This window comes from Muntiacus reevesi, chromosome 7, assembly GCF_963930625.1.
Source record: "Muntiacus reevesi chromosome 7, mMunRee1.1, whole genome shotgun sequence".
Lineage (NCBI taxonomy): Eukaryota > Metazoa > Chordata > Mammalia > Artiodactyla > Cervidae > Muntiacus > Muntiacus reevesi.
Window position 1 is genome coordinate 12,317,788 of NC_089255.1, and position 25,240 is coordinate 12,343,027.

Below are 25,240 nucleotides of genomic sequence, written 5' to 3' on the forward strand. Positions count from 1 at the left end.
AGTTAACTAACTGGTAGTTGAATCTCATAATACTTTAACTGACTTATAGTATATTGAACCCTCTTACTTGTTTCAGCTTCTGGACACCACCAATAACCAGAGTATCTATCAAATTCTTCTTGAAGAACAAAGGTAGCAACTCCGGCTGATCTGGGATCCTCCTCCATGTTGGCTAGCTCTAAACAAACATAAAGGCAAAATTTTCACAGAAGTTCTCATCTCTTCACAGGTACATCTCTTCACAGATCCATTTATTTTGAAAGGCAGCTTTAGTATCATGGTGAACTGTGAAACCAAATGGACTGAATTCAAATCTGGATTCCATCATCCACCAAATGACTGATCCTGGGCAAATCACCCGATCACATTCCGCTGCAGTGTCCCATTTGTAAATGGGAATAAGACCCTACCTTATATGGTTGTTATGAGGGTTAAATGAGCTATTTTACATAAAGTACTTACAACAAAGCCTGAACCAAAATGTCAGTTTTTATTTTCCCATTTAGCTAAGACCCTGGGGAAAAGAATACATGTCTTTGCAGGGTCACGGCGACTTGTACTCTCCTAACCCTATCAAGACAGAATATTTCCATTCTCTTGTCCCTTTCCAGTCAATGTCCATTCCTGCCTCAGAAGCACCACTGATCTGATTTCTATCACCAAAGGTTAGTTTTACATACTCCAGACTTTCATGTAAGTGAAATCATACAGACATACTTTATGCTTGTTACTGAGTGATAATCCATTGTATATCACAATTCTTTTATCCATTCATCTGTTAATGGACATCTGAACAGCTTCTAGTTGCTATTATGAATCAAGATGCTAAAATCATTCTTTTATTTTTCTGACAGTCACATTTATTGGGGTGTTCACAGAATTCAAGATATCTCTCCATCTCAAAAACTTTGTCTGCAAGTAAATATATTCTTGTATAGTTTCTATGAAACCTGATCTTACATACAAAACAGAAGTTTGATACATCAGTTTTAGCTAAGAATTTTATTTTCAATTCTGAAACTCATATCTGCTCAGAAAAAATTTATCTGAAGCAAACTATTTATTTTAAAATGTCATTTATCAATTTACAAAAATATAAGATTTTAGTCTAATCTTATTTGATGTTTAAAGTTTACTCTGCAGAAAAGGTTTTTGTGTTTTTCCCTGAGATTTCTGATTTTCATTCAAGTTTTCTGATCAATCAGGATACTGACAGAAGTTTGAATTATCCCCATGGAAACTCTGATATACAATGATAGGTTAAATACTTATACGTCTTCTGATATTTATTATATATAGGTTTCATCCAATTATAACAGTTAGCTAAGCTATGTGCATTTAGCCAACAGACCAAAACCTCTAAGAGCTCAACAGAAATCATTCTTATATAAAAATCTTTGTGAACATGTGTTTTCATTTCTTTGAATAAAAACCTAGGAGTGGAATGCTTGGGTAGTGTGATAATTTTATGTTTAAATTTATAAGAAACTGCCATATAGTTTTTCAAAGTATCTGTATCATTTTATACACTTACCAGCAATGTATGAAAATTCTCCAATATTTGGTGTTCTAATGGGTGTATAGTGATATTTCACAGTGATTTTAATTTTATAGGTAAGTTTCAATGTATTATTTTTTCTTATCTATATTTTCTATATATTGCCTGAAAAGAATGTGTTATATGAACCAATTGCCCCTTACCAAAAAATTTTGAGAAGGAAATGGCAAAAGAGTTGGATATCACTAGTGACTAAACAACAAATATTGGTTTCTATACACATATGTAAAAGAAAAGAAATTGGCACTCTTAACACAAATAAACTACTATGTATAAAATATTAGATAACCCAAAAGGTCTTACTGTAAATCACAGGGAACTCTAGTCAATATTGTGTAATAATCTAAATGGGAAAATCATTTGAAAAAGAATAGATATAACTGAATCACTGCAATACACCTAAAACTAATACAACACTGTAAATAAACTATAATATAAAATAAAAATCAAGTTAGAAAACAACAACAAAATTTTGAGTCCAGAAGTGTTCAAAACACAGAATCTGGGGAATTCTTTTCATGTTTATATATCAACACAAAATTATGTCATATCTCCAGCAGGGTAATCAAATACCTTGTAATCGAATACACTAATATTCTTGTAGCAAATTTAGGAATAGGCAAACTAAGTAGGATTAAGACTATAAATATCCTCAGGTCAGTTCAGGTCACATCGTGCCACCAAAGAAGTTTTAGCACCAACTTAATCAAAACTAAGCTCCGTTTTCAGGGTTTCTGAATTTTGTAATTAATGATGTAGCCATCAGTGCTCAGTTTTCTTGGATCGTTCAACAACTCCAAAGTTATACCTCCCATACTGTTTTATATTTTGTTCTCCTGTAGATGTGAGAATACGTATCACTCACTTATATCTCTCTATCACTTATTATAGGCGTCTCTGGTGATGACCTCAATTACTAAGATTAATTAGATGAATAAATGGTATCACCTTGTTCTCCCAATAAGATATGTCCTTTGAGAGTAGAGGTCGGTATTACATTAAGTTTCTCTCTTACATAAGGCGGAGAATAAGCAAATGCACATGCTGAGCAACTAATAAACCCATGCAAAAGAAGACTTTCACTTGGAAACTCACTGTGATAAGAGAAATAAAAGTGATGATGTTTACTCTCTACCTACTTTTCTAAATAAACAAATTAAGCAGTACTTACTGTGTTTCAGACCCTGTCTAAAACACTTTGCAAATATTAAAACTTCAATAACAACCTTATGATGACATGCTATTCATTAACCTTTCTACAGATATGAAAACAAAGACAGGTTAAACAACTTACTCAAAGGAACAGAAGTAAAAAACAGTAGATGAGACTCAAATCTAGATACTCCAGTTCTAGACTGTATTTTTAACTACTACACTAACCCTGAAAATAAACAATATACCATATGCCTACATGCACAGAAAAGAAATTAATAAAAACAGTATTACAGCAGGCTTCCCTGGTGGCTCAGTGGTAGAGAATCTGCCTGCCAATGCAGGAGACACAGGCTCAATCCCCGGTCTGGGAAGATCCCATACGCCACGGAGCAGCTAGGCCTGTGCACAACTACTGAGTCTGTGCTCCAGAGCCCGTGAGCCTCAAATACGAGCCCACGTGCATCAACCACTGCAGCCCGCGTGCCCGCAGCCCTTGCTCTGCAACAAAAGAACCTCCACACTAAGCAGCCTACACATGGCACTCACCACAACTAGAGAAAGGCCTCCGCAGCAACCAAGACCCAGCACAGCCAAATAGAAATAACATTGTCACAAAGAAAAATGTCACACAAGAGAATCACTTCACAGATTGATAAAATAAATTCCAGCACACACACAGATCCAGCAGGATTTCAGTGGTTTCTACTTTAAATTCTGCCAATTTTCACAATAATCCTTTATGGAAAACAATTCTACCAAAAGAAAAAATATACAGACTAAAAACATGCCTTATTTCTTTTTCTTTTTTTTCATTAGATGCCTTTTTCTAACCGTCACTGTCAAAGCAGTCCCAGCCTCAAGCACAGTAACTAGCACATAGCGAGTCTCTCATGCTTGCTGAAACCATGAACAAATGGCTAGGATTTCCACCCCAGATTTACTGACTACTAACCTAGACTTTGCTTTGCCAGTGGTAGCTGTCCTGATTTCCTGACTCCAGATGAAGACTCACTAAACACCAAAATATGGACATTTTACTTAAAAATTTCCCTACTCCACCCCCTTTTCTCTATTCTACACTCTAGTTTTAGGCTGTTAAGACCTGGGTATTTACAGTATTTACACTCTAGACGTGCACTTCTCAAATATAACTTTTACAAAGTATTCAGAACAATTTATCTACAATATGACTCTGAGCACACTACACAACTGCTAAAAACTTTTTCCAGTGAACCCCCCTATCATGACTGAAGGCCATACTCATTTACATAAGAAACAGTCCACCCTTCTCCTTGCCAGTATGTGCCAGCTGCATCTTTCTCTCTATCTGGACTCATACCTCACGCTTTGGGAGCGTGAGACTGCTTCTAATTCATACAGACTGTGGTGCCGTCTGCATCAAGGCCTTTCCAGGCTGCCCCCTCGCCTGGAGTGTACTGGCTAATGTACAGTCACTATCTGGGAGCAGTTCAAGTCTCATCTCTTCAGGTAACCTTCTGGGACCACTACCCTTGCTTGTACTCTTATAACGCCCAATGCTTGCTGTTTATCGTTCTGTTTTGCTATCTCTCTATGAAGTTTCCTTTAGGGCCAGGACTATGTCTTATTCAATTCTGTATTCTTAGTTCCTGCCGCATTGTCTGGCACACAGGAACTTGATATATCTTTGTTGACTGACAATGGTTAGAACAGATTTCTCGACTTATAATTCAGTGCTTTTTAAAATCAGTGTAAGTTGCTCAGGAAAAGGATTCTTCTATAACACTGACTATCCTAATGATGAAAAAACTGTTGCCAATACATTATCATGTTCTAAAATAATTTATTAAGGAAGATGCCCATGTCCAATAAATCAGTTTTGTGACCATCAAATTATGGGAAAGTTGGACAATAAATTTTTAGAGGAACTGTCCTTCATCATGGAGCTTAACCTTAGGCTTAACCTTTCCATGTTAAAAAAAAAAATACACCATTTCCCTTATTTAATTTGTATAAAAGCTTCAGAGGAAAAAGGAAAAAATCCACATCATTTTTGTGCTTTTAGTGAAAGTGGCTCAGTCATGTCTGACTCTTCGCGACTCCATGGACTGTACAGCCCAAGGAATTCTCTAGGCCAGAACAGTGGAATAGGTAGCCTTTCCCTGCTCCAGGGGATCATCCTAACCCAGGGACCGAACCCAGGTCTCCTGCACTGCAGGAGGATTCTTTACCAGCTGAGCCACGAGGGAAGCCCTTTTAGTAGTGCTGAGCATGATTATAGTCACTTCAATAAAAATTAAATATTTCCACAACATAGAAAGGTTTATTTTTCCTAATGTGACAAAATAACTAAGCAGGCTCTCTAAAAAGGGAAAGTAAATTTTTAAGTAGTTCTTACCGTGTGTATTGAGTTTTTCTGTTTGTTTTCCTAAAAACAAGACTTTTTAAATTAAATTTTATTTCAATCAGAGAAGTGCTACTGTTGTGCTGTCCGAAAATAACCATTGAAACAAGCCAGCATTACAATGATTCTTTTTGTTTCTGTTATTTCATTTTTGGTGGTGGTGGAGGTAGTTCTTTCTTTTCCCCCATAGGAAATTTTATGTAATCTAATGTTCTCAGAAACTTGTATTCTTTTTGTTGTTTAAGCTTCACTATCATCTTTTCTAAGGTTTACTGAGGTATAGTTGATATTAAAAGTGCATGCATTGAATATATACTTGATTATTTTGGACATGTGAAGACACCTATAATATCAGCAAAATCAAGACATTAAACATAGCCATCAACTTCAAAAAAAACAAGTAGCATTATATAGGTGATACATACAAGTTTATAAAAAAAAGTTGTATTTCTTTTTTAATTTTAATGACTTAAATTTAAAATATAAAGATACCCAGCATGCTTTGATTTCAAAATGTAAGCAAAAGCAAATTAAATTTTAAAAATACTTTTTAGGAAAACTGATTTGAAGAACTTGAATTACCATTGTGCACATAAGTGAGCCTCCTTTCTTCTCTCGTTACAATGTTTGATATCCAAATATCATTGCTATGTATAAAAGCAATCCAGTCTGGATCAGCTGGGCATAGTTTTGGATCCATCCGAATGTTGGGACAACTAGTCTCCACTAAATTGGGCCGTAAGGGTTGTTGCTAGAAAAGTAAACAACATTTAAAGGTAAGTATCAGGGTTACACATATGTATTTACATACATATAATACTGGGTGTTTACCAGGACCTTTCCTATAAAATGAATAATAATCCCAAAGTATAATATCAACTATGATAACTGCTCTCCAGAAAACTGTACTTAACTTATATGCCTTAACTTATAAGAAATGAATCATTTTTTTCCTATGAATTAATAAGCTAAGTGTAACAGGAATGGAAATAAAGACAATATAACAGCACCTCATAAATTTTGTTGACCGGACCTGTTAAATAGAGTAATTATCATTTGTTGTATACTTTTATTAAACTTATATGCCTATTTCACTTATTAAATGTTTCCATTTAATTTTACCAGTATAAAATAATTTGTTCATAAAATTGTAATGAAAGCTAGAAGCATCACAATTCTATCAGAAGAATAGCTCTAATATCAAATGAAAAACTGCCTGGAATACAATCAAAATTTAAAACTATTTATTGAGATGAATTAAGCTTTTAGAAGAACCAAAAAGGGATTGTCTTGTGATATCATTATTTTTGAAAATCCAACTTAGCAATTACAAAAAAAAAGGCACATGGATTCCCTTTACTAACTCTTTCTACATAACAAGTGTTTTCAGTATTTTAAGAATTATATAACTAATGCCACTGAAAATGTATTAACTAAAACTTGGAAATTAATACCCATATTTCCTATTTTCTTTACTACTAAGTTAGTGGTAAATAACAGGTAAGCAGAATTTTTTAGTTTAACTATCTTTCTGATTTGGACACAAATAATTTTAAGACACCTAACAGTTTATCAAGTAGTAAAATCAACTTACAGTAAATCCTTGTGGCCCTCCATCTTTTACATGGTAAATTCCACTACCAGCTTGAAATAGAAATGTTCCACTTCCTTGGTGATAATCATAAGAAGCAATTCCAACTGTTCCAATGCGTTTTCTTTCTCGTAATAGTTCTTCTTCTCGAGAATACATTCCATAGTCCAGTGTTGCCTAATGCAGAAAGAGAGAGGTCTCCTATTCCGGTTTTCTGAAAGTGGGCTTTTTGCTTTTATTAATAGCACTGAAATTCTAGCATCTACAGTATTACTGAGTTTACATTTTGAGTGATTCCAAAATTTGTTACAAGTCTAAACAGATTAATTTCGGGAAATCTGCTGAAAAATTTGGTAAAAGGTCCCTAGATGAATACTGCATACATTAGAGAGCAAGAGTCAAGCTCCATCACGTTGACTTGGCACTCAAGATCTCCTGCAACTTAAATATAACACAGCAGCTCTGCTGTGTTAAGACGAGACTCTGAAGTAGTTTAATTTCTTCAAAACTAGTTTTCTTTACTTTCAGAGTAGCAACAAACTACCTACTTCAGCACTGTGAAGATTACCTTAGACAAAAGCATGTAAAATGCTTATTAGCCCAATGACTGGGACAGAGCAAAGTTCTCAAACATCAGCTGTCATCAGTACCTTTCCACTACATTCACTGCTGCTGCTGCTAAGTCACTTCAGTCGTGTCTGACTCTGTGCGACCCCTTAGATGGCAGCCCACCAGGCTCCGCCGTCCCTGGGATTCTCCAGGCAAGAATACTGGAGTGGGCTGCCATTTCCTTCTCCAATGCATGAAAGTGAAAAGTGAAAGTGAAGTCGCTCAGTCGTGTCTGACTCTTCGCAACCCCATGGACTGCAGCCTACCAGGCTCCTCTGCCCATGGGATTTTCAGGCAAGAGGACTGGAGTGGGTTGCCATTGCCTTCTCCACTAACACTACTCTAATAAAACCTCAGGTCAGGCCCATCGCATCACTGATGCGAAACCCAGTATGTGGTGTCCTGGCTCCTGGCCTTTGTTCCATTTGCCTTCACACCGAGAGGGCATTTTTCTTTCTATCCATCTGAGTTTTACTGCTATCCCAAAACCTCAGCCCTAACTTAACTCTGGCCAGGAAACCTTCCTGATATTTATATAAGAGTTACTATCTCTTTTACTCATTTGGCTATAGTTTTGTTTTTCACTTTATTTCAGTAAAGGAATTAAAAAAAACCTTGAGAGCAGAATCTGTCTTATTGTTTTCCCACCTAAAACAACAGTTAAAATCTCCCTCAAAGAATATCTGTAATTAATGACTGATGATGATGAGGGGCCTTCCCAAACTAAAAGTATTATTTGAGATATATACATATATATATATATATAATTTCATATGTATAAGAAGAAATATAAAGAAAACAAATTTAATAAGTGCTAGTTTAAAGAATTTATATCCACATCTTCCCTAAGAGCTCTTTATGATAAAGGGATAAATAAGGGAAACAGACATGGTTTCTGCGATCAAGGAGTAATTACTTTATTTTATTTTATTTAGCCATGCCACAGCTTGCAGGATTTTAGTTTCCCAATCAAACTTTGGTGTCCCACAGTGGAAGCATGGAGTCCCAATCACTGGACCAATCAGGGATGTCTCAAGGACTAATACTTTAAAAGTAGTCAAGTTTATATATCTGGAAAAATACATAATTTAAAAAGATACATGCACCCCAACATGCACTGCAGCACTATTTACAGTAGCCAGGACAAGGAAGCAACCTAAATGTCCATCAACAGAAGAATAAACAAAAAAGATACGGTACATATGTACAACGGAATATCACTCAGCCACAAAAAAGGATGAAATAATGCCATCTGCAGCAGTATGAATGGACCCAGAGATAGCCACATTGAGTGAAGTCAAAGACAAATATCATATGATACTGCTTATATGTGGAATCTAAAAATAAATATAGATACCAAGTAAGTGGGAGGAGGGATAAACTGGGAGATTGGGACTGACATATACAGACTATCATGTATAAAGTAGATAACTGATAAGGACCTACTCTATACCACAGGAAACTCACTCAATAGTCTGTAATGGCCTATATGAGACAATAAGCTACAAACTGATACAAATGTATCAGTTATACATTTATGCATGTGTAAATGTATAACTGATTCACTCTGCTGAATACCTGAAACTAAGATAACACTGTAAGCCAACTACACTGTAATAAAAATTTAATAAATAAAATAATCATATGGATTGAAATCTTTGTACTTTCCTCTCAACTTTATGGTAAGCCTAAAATTGCTTCAAAAAATCATTTTTAATGAAAAAAATAAATAAAAGTATAAATGCATAGCCAAATCTAGTAAACCATACACTTGGATACTTGCAATTTTTATATGGCAATTATACCTCAATAAACCTTTAAAAAGTGAAACCATATAAAGCACTAGATGAAAACATGGGTAAATTCTTTTATAACCTGAGTGTAGAAAAACTTTCCTATGACAGAAGACAAATTCTGGAAGCAATATCAAAAGGATACATTTTATCATACAAAAATCTTTCATGTGGTGTGTGAGCACATGCATGCACACACACACATACACACCATAAAGAAAGTAAAAACACAAATTACAACTTCATGAAAACATCTGAAACTATATCACAAAGGGTTAATATCTCCAGGAAATAAAAGGCTTCTAAAAATGAAAAAAGAACCACGTTACATAAAAATGGTTTATAGATAAAAAGATGATCAATTTTGGTAACAAAAGAATAGCAAATTAAACTACAATTGGGATAGCATTTCTATCAGATTTGCAAAAAATCCAAATGTCTGACTACAAACTGTGTTGGAGAATCTATGGGAAAACAGGTACAATTATTCCTTGCTGATGGAAATTCATAACGGCACAACTCCGATGGAAGGAAATTTGATGCCTAGCAAAATTACAAAACCATGTACCATTTGGTCCAATGATTTCAGCTCTAGGAATCTAGTTTAAAGATACACTGGCAAAATGTAAAAAGTTGTATGCCCAAGCCATTTTACTGCAGTACTATTTATAATACAAAGATTGAAAATAACTAAAATGTCCATCAAGAGGGAACTGGTTGAATATGATTTGTCTGTACAACACAACAGAGATGTAAAAACAAATAAAGCTTATGTATACGGCTTGTCCCTAAGTATCTAGTACCCAGATCAAAGTCTCTTAATACCACTTTTCTCTAAAGGAAGCAGACAGATATGGCTGATTCCAAGCATGGGAAAAGCAATGTGAAAGATGATCATGGAACATCGCCATACCACCAAGTAAGAGAACTACCAACTACTACCAGGATCGTGTCAAAACGATTTGGTAAGTCAAGTTGATGGGGATTCTAACAGTCAAAAATAAGATAATTTGTACAATAAGAACAACAACTGTCAATGGATCAAAAGATACCAAACAGGCTTACACTGTAAGTTTATAAGATATAAAAATGAAAACAAAATACCCTCCAAAACTCCTAATTTATCACACATAGAAGACTGTGTTTGAAAAATGGGAAATAAAGGAAAGAAACTTCCTGCCTTTCTATTGTGAACTCCTCCTCAGGATAACTGAGTAATTGTTGAATAGCACTTTTCTCTTTAAAGAAATCTCTCAGTTAATGAAGAAGGAATGATAAAAATCACTGTTTTATAGTAGATCTAGGTAATGATCAAACAATGCTATCATCACAAGAAACTAAAGCTCGATATGACTTTTGATGGGGGCATACATTATCGATGAAGTATTCTTTACTTTTTTAATTGTTGTACAAAAATATATATATACATGTAAATACATATAACATATAATTTACCACCTTAACAAGTTTTTTAAGTGTACTGGTCAGTACTGTTAATTATATTCACATTGTTGTGCAACCCATCTCCAGAACTTCGCCATTTTGCAAAACTGAAACTCTATATCCATGAAACTTATTAAACAGCACCTCCTCACTTTCCTTTCCCTCAGTCCCTGGCAACTACCATTCTGGTAGTCTATCTGACTACTTTAGGCACCCCATGTAAGTGGAGTCAAATAGCATTTGTCCTTTCCTGATTGGCTTATTTCACTTATCATAATGTCTTCACGGTTCCTTGATGTTGTAGCTTGTCATAATTTCTTTCCTTTTTAAGGTTGAATAATATTCTATCACATGCATATGCCAGATTTTGTTTATTCATTCATCTGTCCATGGACACTTTGGCTATTATGAATAATGCTGCTATGGACATGGTGTAGCATTATTTGTTCAAGACCTTGCTTTCAACTTTTTTGATCTGTAAACTATTCTTGGGCGGGGAGGGGAAGCAAACCTGTGTCTAATCAAGCTTCTAGATCTGACTACCTATTTCTATTTACAGAAAATACAGGAAACTGAAGAATGTATCAAATAACACCATAGGAATACAATCAGCAGAACAGGTCCTCTTTCTTCAACAGATAAACCGCAATGGGGAGAAAAGGACAGAAAGAAAATCAGAGGATTAAAAGTAAGAGAAACTTAAGAAACCTAACAATCAAATGTAACATATGAAACTTATTTCAACCCTATTTAACAAATCAAGTGTAAAAAAAAAAAGAGAACATTTATCTAAAAATCAAGAAAATTTGAACATTTTATATGAAGAAATGATCAATGATTTTTTTAAGATATGATGATACTGTGGTAATGTCTAAAAAGAATATTTATTCTTTAGAGACATGATCTATTTAGGAGTGAAATGATATATTTGGGAACTCTTTCAAAATAATCTGAAAAGTGGGGGTGGGGATTGGTAAGGTTGTAATGAAACGCTGATGGCCAAGATGTGATCATAGCTAATACTAGTTCACATGGTATTCTACTTTTGTATGGTTTGAAATTTTCCATAATAGACCTCAAAAAAAACACACAAAAACCTCTGACTCACTAATTTACAACCTATTCCATGTGAAAACTACAATTATTTTTAGTTCAACACACTGTTCTTAGAGTAAGAAATGTTTCTGCTTTAAAGAAAAGTCACAAATCAATGTGAAAAACAACATCCCTGATAAACAGTTATAGTCAAAATGGTTAGCTGTCATGGAAGCTATTTTTTTTTTAATTCCTAAGAGAAATATCACATTTTGGTTCATTTAGCCCAAATATGCCATTCAAGAATAATCAATGTAAAAATATTAAGTGAGAACCTAAAAGGCAAACAATTGTACCCAAACTATGATCTTGTTCTTATGATATATTTGACCATTTACATTTTGTGTAAGGACAAAATATTGAAGGAAAAAAACTTAACCTTTGATTTTCCCTAAATTGAATCATGCTATTCAGAAACAAAAACTGGACTTATTACCTTTATTTAATCTTTATATTAGTACTGTTACTAAATATTAGAACTACAAATTCAATTTAAAGATTTAAACAAAAGCTTTCAGGAAATATATATTACTTCTTTTATGTGAACAATTCTCTCCCAAAATGTGAGAACCATGTAACTAGCAAGTTTACAGAAGGGAAAGGTGGTTAAACAGGGAGAAGGTAGTTAAAAAAAAAAAAAATCTGGGAACTTTCCTGGTGGTCTAGTAGTTAGAGTCCGTGCTTCCACTGCAGGGGGTGTGGGTTTGACCCTCGGTAGGGGAACTAAGATCCTACATGCTACACCACACTGGATAGCCAAAAAGAAAACCTGAATTGTATTAATAACATCTAACATCCCTAGTCTCAGATATTGAGAATTAAATGAAATTTCAGGGTCATACATGGAAAAACATAAAAATGTTTTAATTCTTTTTTTTATATTATGGCTTATTGGTCTTTTAAAATTATTTTTTATTATTACTTTAACATATATCATAATTCCTTTTGATTCATATCTAATTCAAATATAAGATCCCAACTGAATTTCTGCCCCTAAATAAATGCAATACTAAAAACATACACAAAATCATAATAATAACAACACTTAATCCTACCTGAAAAAGATCCAAAAGAGGCTTCCAAGAGAGCATTAAGACTGCTGCTCTGTTGATGGTTTTGGGAATTTCAGAATAAAACAGTGTATTTTCTCTGTTCTCACCAGACATAGCTATAAAAGAAAACAATCATTTTCTGTTACTTTAAAAACTGGCGATGCGTTCCCTACAATCACAGTAGTAAGCACACAATGCCTCTTACCTCCCGCAGAGTGCCGTACTCTGTGGGACCTATAATGCATGTTATCAAGGCAGAGACGCGCATGCCATACGCCATGGCAATTTTCTTCAATAAAACCCAGGCTCCCAGAAAATATTCAAATTTTAGTCCTTTTCAAAGCAAACATAAAAAGTGTATAAGATGTTGTAAGGGTAAGTGTCATTTTTAGCTTTTTTTTAATTGTTAGTGTCTTACAAATTGGCTACAGACTTACTAGATTTCAAATGGGGGTGCTTTGTGACAACTTCAAATGATTAAGCTTCTTTTTCTGAATCATTTACAGTATTCATTTAGAGATATACATAGGTCTAACTGAACTTGAGTTTTTCTTCATTATAAATATTCTATCACTATAATACTAGTAAGTTTCAAATGAAAGGACATTCACAGTAAAACAACACAGAATCTGATATCTGATCTGCTAAAAGTCTCTATCCTTTATTCAGGAACTGTGAAAGAAACAGGTCTACACTGAGCAGAAGACGGGTCCATCCTGTGAAATCATACGCTAACTGAACGGGAAGACCACAGCAGTGTGGAAAAAACTACGTAACAGAGAGAAGTAACAGAAATACAACATGGCTATGAAGGGGTGAACCAAAGAAAACTCATAGTAAAATAAAGTCCTTCTACTCTGCCAGAAAGGTATCACTTCCAAAAAAAGCTAGGGGAGAGTGAAAGAGAAAGTAAGTAACACAGGAAGAACAAAAACTCTCTCTAGCGGAATAAATCTTCAGCCTTGCGTTTCTGATAATCGCAGAGAAGGTACTCTGTGAAAGGACATGCTAACTTCCATGCTCACCCTTGCAAGGACTGGGGATGAGTCCCTAAAGACCCACAGCTTCCTGTATCCCTTTATTATCCTAAATTTTACTTAAACCTTTCTTAGTCTGTCTTGCCTTTAGGAGTAAAGTTAGTTATCAGCTGATACTTATTTCGGCATTTGTGGGAATGTTAGTCACTCAGTTGTGTCTGACTCTTTTGTGACCCCATGGACTGTAGCCTGCTAGGCTCCTCTGACCATGGGACTCTCCAGGCAAGAATACTGGAGTGGGTTGCCACTTCCTTCTCCAGGGGATCTTCCCAACCCAGCACTTAGTTTTGCCTTAAATCTACTTTGCACATTCCAGAGTTACTTTGTTACATATTTCTTAAGACAGTAGCCACCTATTCATACTATTCATAATCTTACAAAATATGATCATATCCTCTTTAAGCCTTTCCCTTCTAACAGCTTTCAGAATGCAACTAGGATAAAACTGGTTCTCATCTATCCTCTGGAGAAGGCAGTGGCACCCCACTCCAGTACCCTTGCCTGGAAAATCCCATGGATGGAGGAGCCTGGTGGGCTGCAGTCCATGGGGTGGCAAAGTGTCAGACACGACTGAGCAACTTCACTTTCACTTTTCACTTTCATGCCTTGGAGAAGGAAATGGCAACCCCCTCCAGTGTTCTTGCCTGGAGAATCCCAGGGACAGCGGAGCCTGGTGGGCTGCCGTCTATGGGGTCGCACAGAGTCGGACACAACTGAAGCGACTTAGCAGCAACAGCGGCAGCAGCATCTATCCTCAAGTGATAGTCACTTCCCACAATCCCTTCACATTCCCCTCTTGAAACTGCTACTGTTTCACGTCTTCCAGGATTCAACTGAGACCAATAAAAATGTCTAAAGTGCACACACTGCAGTTCTGTGTAACACAGAATGACCTTTTCCCATTGTTTCTTCCTTGTTGACACAACAGTATTTACTGGTGTCTGAAGTATATTAATTTTTTGAAACAAACTTATATGGAAAAAATTAATATTCAGGTAGATATAAAACACTTGAGCAAATAAAATGGCATACAACTTTCTTGAAAAGCTCATTACTTTAAAGAGGACTTCTCTGGTGGTCCAGTGGTTAAGAATCAGCCTGCCGGTGCAGAGGACACGGTTTCGATCCGTGGTCCAGGAAGATTCCACTTATCACAGGGCAACTAAACATGTGCATCACACCACGGAGCCCAGGCGAGGCAGCTACTGACGCCTCGAGCACTAGTCTGAGCTCCGCACAAGAGGAGTCACTGCAATGAGACGCCTGAGCACGCCAACAAAGAGGAATAACCCCTGCTCACTGCAACTAGAGGAAGCCCAGAAATCATGACCCAGCACAGCCAAAAATAAATACATTTTTAAAGACTGTCCATTTTCCTAACTTCATCCATAAAGATAATGCAATCCTAACACAGTTTAAGTAGGATTGAGAGAAAGGAGCTTTAAGCTAATTTAAAGTTCTCACAGAAGAACAAGCAAACAAAAACAATCAGGACAAATATGAAAAGGAGTAATGAAAAGTACTGTTTGTTTACTATCAAACAGTAAAACATCTAAAGTTATAGTGATAATAGTAAGAGCAGCACAGTATTGGCACTTGATTGGACAGATGGATCAATGGAGCAAAACAAAGTCCAAAGTACATAAAGATTTAAAAAAATACAATCTGGAGTTGAGATAGCCTTTCTAGATGTCTAGATGGGATACAAAGCTACATAAAAAGTAAAAATTTAACTACCAAAAAAAAAAACAAACCCCACAAATCCCTACAAAAGGGCAAAAGGCACCAAAGGTAAAAAAACATTCAACTTCAGGGAAAAAATATCACAATGGATTAATTCCCTCACTGTACCAAAAAATGCTTTAAGTTGACAAGAAAAGTACCCACAACCCAATAAAAAACAGACAGTGATTACAAACAGATCAGTCACAGGAAAAAAACACAAATGCCTTTTAAATATGTGAAAGGATGCTCAACTTCACTCATAGGAGAAATACGAATTAAAACTACAATGAAACATGGAGGCATAATGTACAGCACGATGCCTATAATTAATAATACCGTATTGCATATTTGAAAGTTGCTAAGAGAATAAGTCGTAATAGTTCTTATCACAAGGAAAGAATTTTTTTTATTAACTGTATGTGACAGATGTTAATTTGACTTACTGTAATGGTCATTTCACAATGTATACAAATATTGAATCATTATGTTGTACACATGAAACTAATATGTCAATTATACTTCGATTAAAAAAATAAGAAATTAAAAAAATTACAGTGAGGGATTGCTGTTCACCAATTAGATTGGGAAAGATAAATGTTTGCTCACTCACTATTGGTACAGGTAGAGAAATACATACTCTGAGACAATGCTGACAGGGATGTAAACTCTACAACCTCCATGGAAGGGTAATTTGGCAATATCAATAAGAATTCAGAACCTGTACACCTTTTGTCCTAGTAATTCCACTCTTTGCAATTACTCCTAGTAAGTAAATTCACACATGTACAAAATGATCTACAGTGATATTTGCTCCCTCATTTTTGATAATACCAATAGAAAGACCTAAATGTCCATTATTAGGGGTCTGAGTCGGGCTTCCCTGGTGACTCAGAGGTTAAAGCGCCTGCCTGCAATGCGGGAGACCTGGGTTCGATCCCTGGGTCGGGAAGAATCCCTGGAGAAGGAAATGGCAACCCACTCCACTATTCTTGCCTGGAGAATCCCATGGACAGAGGAGCCTGGGAGGCTGCAGTCCATGGGGTCGCAAAGAGTCTGATACAACTGAGCAACTTCACTTTCACTTTCTTTCACTTTCAAAGTAAAATATGGCACAATTATATAATGGAATACTCTGAAATTGCTTTAAAAAAAAAATCTATAATTACTCATGTGGACTCATGCAGCTAATATCTCTTTAAAAAAAATGGTTTTGGAGGAGGGCAGGAGATCTATTTTTAAAAACTTAGTAAACAAAGGCACGTCAGGAGGTCAGTGCCCTCAGACTCACCTCAGCCCTTCCTTTGCCACCCACCTCTTAGCTGTGGGGGTTTACTCTGGGACCTCTGTTCCTTCAGAGTTCTCATCGCTCACATTCTTTTCTTTCTCACTCTACCAACCAACACCAACCAAACATCCATTCCCTCAGGCTGTGGCTTAGGAAAATAAAATAGCATAGAACGACTACATGAAGGAACTCCAAAGTTTATGGGCTTGGGATCCCATTTCAACTACTGTACTAGGGGTGAAATCCCTTTTGGTAAGCACTTTTAACAGTAATTCATAAACATTTTTGTGAGACATTTGTTTACATTTAAGAATTACAGACAGTATGGCTAAAATTTTTAAATACTATACAAAATATAAGGCCTTCTCCCCTAATTTTGCCCAAACTCTCTTCCAACCAAATTGCCTGATTTAGCAATTATGGATGAGCTTTTCTTATAATGCTTCTCCAATCAAGGGAAAGTCTGATTTTCTGCTTCCAATAAAGCCGTAGAATAAGTTTCTTGAGAAAGATATATATGTATTTCCTACTCAGATGACTTGGGCTTCCCTTGTGGCTCAGCTGGTAAAGAAGCTGCCTGCAATGCAGGAGACCTGGGTTCGATCCCTGGGTTGGGAAGATCCCCTGGAGAAAGGAATGGCTACCCACACCAGTATTCTTGGGCTATAGCCCATGGGATCACAAATAGCAGGCATGACGGAAAGACTTTCACTTTCACTCAGACAACTTACCTAAACATTTCAGCACCATCTCTCAATAAATGTATTCAACGATTGATGAATGAATGAAAGGGCTCTTGGGACTTAAGCTAATAATAGTACAAATAATTACCAGTTGGTGAATACCAGGTAGCATACTACAATTTACAACTATTATTTCTTTTTTTTTTTTAAATGTATTTTTTACAACTGTTATTTCTAATCCTAAAAAATAATACTGTAGTGCAGACAACTGCTTGGGAGATTACTTAACAAAAAATTTTATTTTCTTTTCCTTTTTAGTTTTCTTCTTCAAACTAGCCGTAGTAAAATTTGTTTTGGTTGTACAAGAATAGTATTGTGTTTATTAACATTTGTTTAAATTGGGGTTGGCCAAAAAGTTCATTCAGGTTTTTCCACATGAGCGTACAAAAACCCAAACAAACTTTTTGGCCAACTCAACACTTAAGACAATCCTATGAGATCGATATTAATGCTTGTCTTGACAGATGAGGAAACTGAGACCCACAGGGTCAGTAAGTCAGCCATGGAGCTGATACCAGAGCCTAGGCTTCTGACTCCAAGGTCGCCTTCTTCCTCACTGCCTGCGCCTCTGTATGTGATAGATCAGTCATTTCTCTCACCACTGTGCTGTGCTGAGTCGATCGGTTGTGTCCAATTCTTTGCAACCCCATGGCCTGCAGCCTACCAGGCTCCTCTGTCCTTGGGGATTCTCCAGGCAAGAATACTGGAGTGGGTAGCCTACCCCTTCTCCAGGGGGATGTTTCCAACCCAGGAATCGAACCAGGGTCTCCTGCATGGCAGGCAGATTCTTTAGCAGCTGGGCTATCAGCTGTGCCTAAGCAAGCTTGGTGCTGTCTTTACTACCAATTCCTTTTACTTAGTAAAGCATTTAAGGTGTATAAACAAAAAAGAAACAAAAAACGTCAATCAGTGATATAATATACTTCATGTCGACACATCTTAAATCTGGACTGAATGGGCTCAGGAAGAAGAGACCAAGACCAGCCTTGATTTTAAAAAATGAAAGCAGCAGCTGTTGAGAGTGGGAACAAACTACTGGTTTTATTATTTGTGTTCCTCTTCCACCATTCCTAAAGAATCTGACCATTCTGAAGGAAAGTCATTTTAAATTAGTTTTAGGAAGAAGTAATATCTGGTATCTTTACTTTGAAAGTAAGATCATGATCAATAGATGATTTGTTATCAGCAAATAAAAACAAAATTAATGGGACAAAAAATTAAAACAGTACCAAAACTGAAGTTCTTCAAATTGTTTTTTTCTCTTTAGTGGAACCATCACTGATTCACTTATTTATTCATCAAAATTTGAGTGCCAGTTGCATCTAGCTTCTAATTTTCAATTAAGAAAGCATTTCCTTTCAGAAACTATGACTATACTCACCAAGGTAATAGATCCTGTCCGAATGAGGCCCATCTGGGTCATTCCTCTTCACAAACATAAAATCATGTGGTGCCTTAGCCATCATGTAGCCATGATATTTTCTGGTATCAGCAAGCAGCTTTTTAAGCTGACTCCAGGAATATCGCTCGACATAAAATGGCTCCAATTTAGGCCGATCCTGTGATTCAATATTCTCCTCACACTCTGCGGTTTCAAAGATCTCAACACCCAGCTGTTCTGTTTCCATCGCTGCTGCCATGTTGCATTTTCCTAAAATAAATAAATAAATAAGCCACATGAAGTTCACAGGTCTGTCCTCTCTTACTAGTTAATCAGAATGACAGCCTAATTAGGGTCCTCCTACTACCCCAAAAAGAGGGAAAAAATGCTTTTCAGTACAGTTGCAATGAAACTTAGTAAGAAAAGCAATAGCTCCCCCTTCTCTGTGTTCAGTTTGAAACTGAGATTTAAAAAAAAATTGAGGTCATGTCTATTTCACAGTGACTATAAATCTCTTTGGGAACTTTTATAAAAGGCTCTCCTTAGGTATCTCTTGCCAAAATTCCTTCTTCTTTCCCACACTGGAAGGAAACAGGCCATATGCAAATTGGCTGCTATGTTCCTTCGAAGAGCATGTCAATAGTGAAGCTAAATGTGCCAAGGGAGTGAAGTGTTTTTGCACTTTAAAAAAGTAATACATTTGATAAATTGTGGACTTCAGCTAACAGAAATAATCACAACCAAGTAGAACACTAATAAAATTGTTGCAAAAAAATGTACTTGTAATATCTTCCTGGAGCATTTACCCAAGATAATACAGTTTCCTTTTAAATGGGAATTCCAAACACCAAAAGACCTAACTGGTTGGTATGTTTTTCTTGTCTTTTGCTCTTGCCTAGATAGCATTATTTGGCCATCCCTTGTGTAACTTTATACTCTTATTATAGATTACACAACTTTTACTCTCATGGTTAAATAAGAGAAGAAAGTGGCTTTAGTTGTAATTTATGCAGAAAACATTTAATGTTTGTACTATCAATATTTTGACAAAAGTCTGAACCCAATTTACCAGTTCAACTCCAAAACAATATTAACATTTCATCTAGTAATGATGTTTCTTTCATTTTACAAATCCAGAAGATTTTCTTCTCTATCCAGTTCAATATTTAGATGTAACAGGTGCAAAGTATCAAAGAAAATAACAAGAAGTGCTATTATAAGCCACTGTTAAGATATTCTGACTTGCATTATTTATAACACTACCAAAAAGAAGCAACACAAAAATTTGGGGCAACCTGCTCTTTTTGAACTAATAAATGTCAAAAACATGAGGACCTGGAAGATGAACTACACTGCATTTGTGTAACCAATTCACATAATTATTAACCATTTCTACAACAAAAGTCAATACACAGCTGTAAATTGAACATCTTTTTTAAGGTTTAATTCCACAGGTTAACAGGAGTTCATGGTAAAAAAACGACCAACCACAGAGAAAAAGACTAGCAGGTGTAGGCTGTGAATTACTCCATCAGGTATGGTGGGTGGTGAAATGAACAGAACTGGATGGCTAGGATACAGTGTCTTTTTTCAAGTTACAGTGAATTACACTGCCATTTTCAATATAACAGTAGCAACAGCAGTCAGAAAACCTATTTCGAGAGTTTTATAGGTATACAACTTGGACATTATTACAACTGGGCATTTACCTCCAATGATTAAAATCCACACAGCTCAATAAAAAGTCATTCAGCTCAGCTGATACTCAGCGCACTGATGTTAAGTAGCAGTATATGACAGCAGTGGTTGTTTGCCCATCTAAAAGCTGGTGGAGGTCTGTTTTCTATCAAATATATAAATGGATCTAGTTTGACTCCTAAGAGTGTGAGGGACAGGTTAAACAAGGAGATATACAAACCGGGCTCATTCTTGTCCACTCCTTGTGTTAAATTTGGAACTTCATCTCCAAATCACTGCTTTAAACAATAGAGCATGGGGATGGAACAGGGAAGCTCAGTAGACAGACTTCCCAAGCTCACCGCCCAGCTTCTTGAGCTACTGACATCTCTTGTACGTAAAACTTACATTACCTTGCACTTAAGCATAACTATCAGATATTCCTAAATCGTACTAGATGCCCACACTCACCATTTCTTTCTCCACTCTCTCTCACATACACACACATTCTACAGTTCAAATGACACTACTACTCTGTATTTTATGGTAACTGTATATTCTGCATTTCCTTGCATAGACCTGATTACATAATTTTAGTAATATATACAAATGTGTAACTAATTTCCATATTTCCATAACACCTTATGTATACATTCTCAAAATATGTGACCAGAGTTTTCTAATTTCAACAATTAGAAAATAGGTCAGTACACATTCTCAGTATTGTGCATTTATTTCACTGCCCCACCTACCTCTTCACTTGAGGCCCTTCCCTGGTGCCTACCTGATTGTATTTTCATCTGTTCAGATCTCTTCCACATTCAAAGAGATCTTTTTCAAGTGACTCAACTTCAAGCATAGATCCCTCTGCTCATCCTGTTCTCTTCTCACAGGAGTCTTTCCTTTTCTCACCATCCAATCCTGCTCACCAGGATAATGAAATAAGATATAAGCCTGTTGATCGTTATCAAAATGGATCATATGTGCCCCCAAAATACTAAACCTAAAGTCTCAAATAGTACTTAGAACTGATATTCTTTTTGACATAATATACAATGCCTGGATTATTTTGTATCTGCATTTTCTGAAAATTATAAAATGAGTTTACTTTAGAAATATACAGCTGAATTTACTCCAAAGACTATCTACACAGTAGTTTAATCCTGACATCTAGATACATATTAAAAGGTAAATTATAGAAATTCTTTTAAAAGTATAAAAGAAAAAAAGTATAAAAGGCATACAGATGTGAGATTACTCAGTGGCTATTACAAATTCTTCAAAATGATAGATAATGGATAATAAAATTTATTTCTCTGTGCCTGGTCCTGTTTTTCTGTCTTTTACATAATAATCAATTTGTATTATTTTACAGAATTCATATTTAGCAGATTGGAGACAGAACAGATTCAGTATAATAACCAGTAAGAACTATTAATACAACAACAGGCCACTTCTGTGGAAAGAGAACATGCTGCTAACATCAAGATTTTCACAAGATAAAGAATGTACTATCCATTTTCAGTGCACTCCATTTTCGCTTCTTTCCTTTCCATGTATACTCCGAAAATATTGATAACTGAATTAGGTAACTTCTCTGAAAAACGGATGTGGTTAAGTTTGTTGAAATTCTGGCTTAGTAAAAGAAAAAAAGCAGAGTCTGTGATTACACCCGTTATTTGGTTATAGGTTTTAAATCAGAGGCTTTCATAGCCCTGACAGGTGATGGAGAGACATGTGGGTCACTGGCAAAGGGGAGGGGAAAAACTGAAGTTGTGCTAACACTGCCAACAACAGGACCAAGAGGTCAAGACACCTTCTCATGCACCAAGACTCTCATTCAGAGAAGAGCATGTCAGGTTAGAAAACAGGACTCTTGAATCTGGGCCCACTCAAATATCATTCCTTAACTTTTAATCCAGGCGCCAGTATGTCCACTTAAAACACCCCAAGCCTCACTGAAGCCCAGTTATTTCCCTCGCCAGGATCCACAGCTAGTTGAGAGGTTTATTATCACAAAGTGGGCAAAGACCTTGAGAGCTAGAATGAAGAAGAGCAGAAGTGTAGCAGAGAATATTAAAGGGACTTGGGAAGGTGCCAAGACTTAAGAAGAAAAATGTGTGAGCGGACAGGTTTGAAATAGGAAAGAAAAGAACCTATCCTGCCCTGGTGGGTGAGATAGAATGAGAAGGGGCCAGTGAACCAGGAGGAAGGGAATCGACCTAGAAATGGGGCAGTAGAAAGAACAGCTAGGAAACCAGAAAATCTCAGTCCGAATCCGGTCTGCCACAGTCGGACTTTAGGCAAATCCCTCTGCCTCTGAGGACTTCCGCTTCTCATCTGTAAGCCTGGACAACACCCGGCTCCCAACCCCAGCAAGGCTCAATTAAGATAACGGACGTGGAAGTCCGGCGGCCAGCACCCAGCGCTCAGGGGGCGCCCACTGAACGTTGGCTGACTCGGAATCTGAGCGCCTCGGCTTCCTGTTCCGGCAACTGGGGCTCCACCACCGGCTGTGGCCCGCGCACGGCGGCGCGCCGGGTGAACCGCAGAGCGAGCTAACCGGGAGAATGCGCCGGGCAGCTCCTCCGAGAGGCGGAGAGGCCCGAGTGGGCAGGGGCGCAGGCCCCGCGGGCGAAGGGGAAGGAGAGAGGGCGGATACTGCACCTTCCCCCCTCCCCGGCCCCGCCCGGACCGTCCTGACGCGCGCTAAGGAGCGGGCCTGCGCCGCTTCATGCCGCGCCGCCTCCACTCCAGACCCGGCTGCAGCGGCTTCCTTGGCGACGGCGCCCGCAGTAACCGAAGGGGTGAACACTGCACTTAAAGACGGCGGCGGCGGCGGCTCCGGCACTTCCGGTTTCTTGCGTGCTGCCCTCCGACCGGGGAAGGCGCAACGGGGCCAAGAAGGGCGCCGCTCTCTGTTAGACGGGGTTCGCTTCCGACAGTGCCGTCTAGTGGCCAGAGGAGCGACGGAGGGGCGGGAAAGAAACTGCGCGAGAGTGGGGGACAGAACAAATCCAGAAAGCGGCAGTAACTTGCTGGAAATTACAGGAAGAATTGTGGCACGTCTCATCTTTTTTTTTTTTTTTTTTTTTGCTTTCGACAAATGCATATTGAGTGCCTCTTATGTGCCAGGCGGAACTGTAGACGCTGAGATTAGAACAGGGACCAAGTCAGGCAAAAATCCCTGTCCCTTCATGGAGAAGGCATGGAGACGGAAGGGACCTCCGCCTGGGGATTTCTAGGTGTCTCATTGGTGCAGAGAAACCTGAAAGGACGTCCCTGGTGGCTCGGATGGTAAAGAATCCGCCTGCAATGTGAGAGACCTGGGTTCGATCCCTGGGTTGGAAAGATTCCCCTGGAGAAGGAAATGGCAACCCACTCCGGTATTCTTGCCTGGAAAATTCCATGGACACAGGAGCCCCGTGGGCTACAGTCCATGGCATCACAAAGAGTCGGACACGACTGAGCAACCGACACACAAAGAAATCTGAACTTGGAGTCAGAAAGCTTGGCTCTGGTACTAATTAATGACCTTCAGCGGGTTAGTCTCTTTGAGCCATGGTTTCTTCATCTGCGAAAGTGATATACTACCATCACTTAGTTACAATTAAGGAAAACCATGTGTGTTATACAAATACATAAAGATGAAGAAACTGGGGCTCAGGGCAGGGAAGTGAGTGATCTTGCTCTTAGCAGAACCAGAGGCAGGTCTCTTGGCAGGTAATTTATTTTCTATTCTGCACTACACATTGGCTGAAAGAGGAAAAAGGAGCCTTGGGAGATGACTGGGAAAGTGCTAGGTGTAGAATGCAACAGTGGACAAGTTGGGCCTTCCCTATTTTCTATTATTGCAAGGAACCATTTGTCAGAGGTGTCATGAGGGTTTATTGTAATAGCCCTAATAAAAGATCCATTTGGGTGCCATGTTCTACTCCTCAGTATAATTATTCACCCTGAACTTAAATGTGAGTTCACTCAGAGTTTTTTTTTTCAGTTGTTCCCCTAAAAGTATAGCCATTTTTTCACTGGACTCCTTTATGAATTTTGTGCAAAAAAATTAAAACAAACACAAAACACCTGAAAGGACTTTGAATGCACATGCTAACAAGATAAATAAAACATCTTCATTTCATTAGTGAAAAAGCTGACTTTAAACTAAACATTCAAATAACTAAGATATCATGGCATCCAGTCCCATCACTTCATGGTAGACAGATGGGGGAAAAATGCAAACAGTGAGAGACTTTATATTTTTGGGCTCCAAAATCACTTCGGACAGCCATGAAATTAAAAGATGCTTGCTCCTTGGAAGAAAAGCCATGATGAACCTAGACAGCGTATTTAAAAACAGAGACATCACTTTGCCAACAAAGGTCCATATAGCCAAAGCTGTGGTTTTTGCGGTAGTCAAGGATGTGAGAATTGGACCATAGAGAAGAGTGAGCACCAAAGAATTGATGCTTTTGAACTGTGGTCCTGGGGAAGGCTCTAGAGAGTTCCTTGGACAGCAAAGAGATCAAACCAGTCAATCCTAAAGGAAATCAACCCTGAATATTCACTGGAAGGACTGATGCTGAAGCTCCAGTCCTTTGGCCACCTGCTGTGACGAGCCTACTCAATGGAAAAGACCCTGATGCTGGGGAAGACTGAGGTCAGGACAAGAAGGGGGCGACAGAGGATGAGACGGTTGGATGGCATCATCAGCTCAGT

At 37.5% G+C, this 25,240-nt stretch overlaps 1 protein-coding gene and 1 long non-coding RNA gene across 4 annotated transcripts in view; one reads left to right on the forward strand and one right to left on the reverse strand.

The window, feature by feature from the left end:
* Positions 1–23,384, reverse strand: part of DPP8 (dipeptidyl peptidase 8) — a 54,397-nt gene extending 31,013 nt beyond the window's left edge. The window contains exons 1-7 of one of the 3 annotated variants that reach the window (XM_065942060.1): positions 23,195–23,384; positions 21,312–21,448; positions 18,851–19,120; positions 12,683–12,795; positions 6,691–6,864; positions 5,679–5,847; positions 68–178 (exon numbers count right to left, since the gene is read on the reverse strand). In XM_065942060.1, the coding sequence (XP_065798132.1) occupies positions 68–178; positions 5,679–5,847; positions 6,691–6,864; positions 12,683–12,795; positions 18,851–19,120; positions 21,312–21,348 (874 nt within the window). In that variant the 5' untranslated portion in view covers positions 21,349–21,448; positions 23,195–23,384. Of the gene's footprint in view, positions 1–67; positions 179–5,678; positions 5,848–6,690; positions 6,865–12,682; positions 12,796–18,850; positions 19,121–21,311; positions 22,908–23,090 lie in introns of those variants that run through there. The other 2 variants (XM_065942059.1, XM_065942061.1) reach the window with 2 other exon arrangements.
* Positions 9,924–13,736, forward strand: LOC136172676 (uncharacterized). Its single transcript, XR_010664036.1, has 3 exons — positions 9,924–10,054; positions 11,092–11,220; positions 13,349–13,736. It is a non-coding gene; the product is annotated as an uncharacterized lncRNA (long non-coding RNA).
* Positions 23,385–25,240: the final 1,856 nt, after the last annotated feature.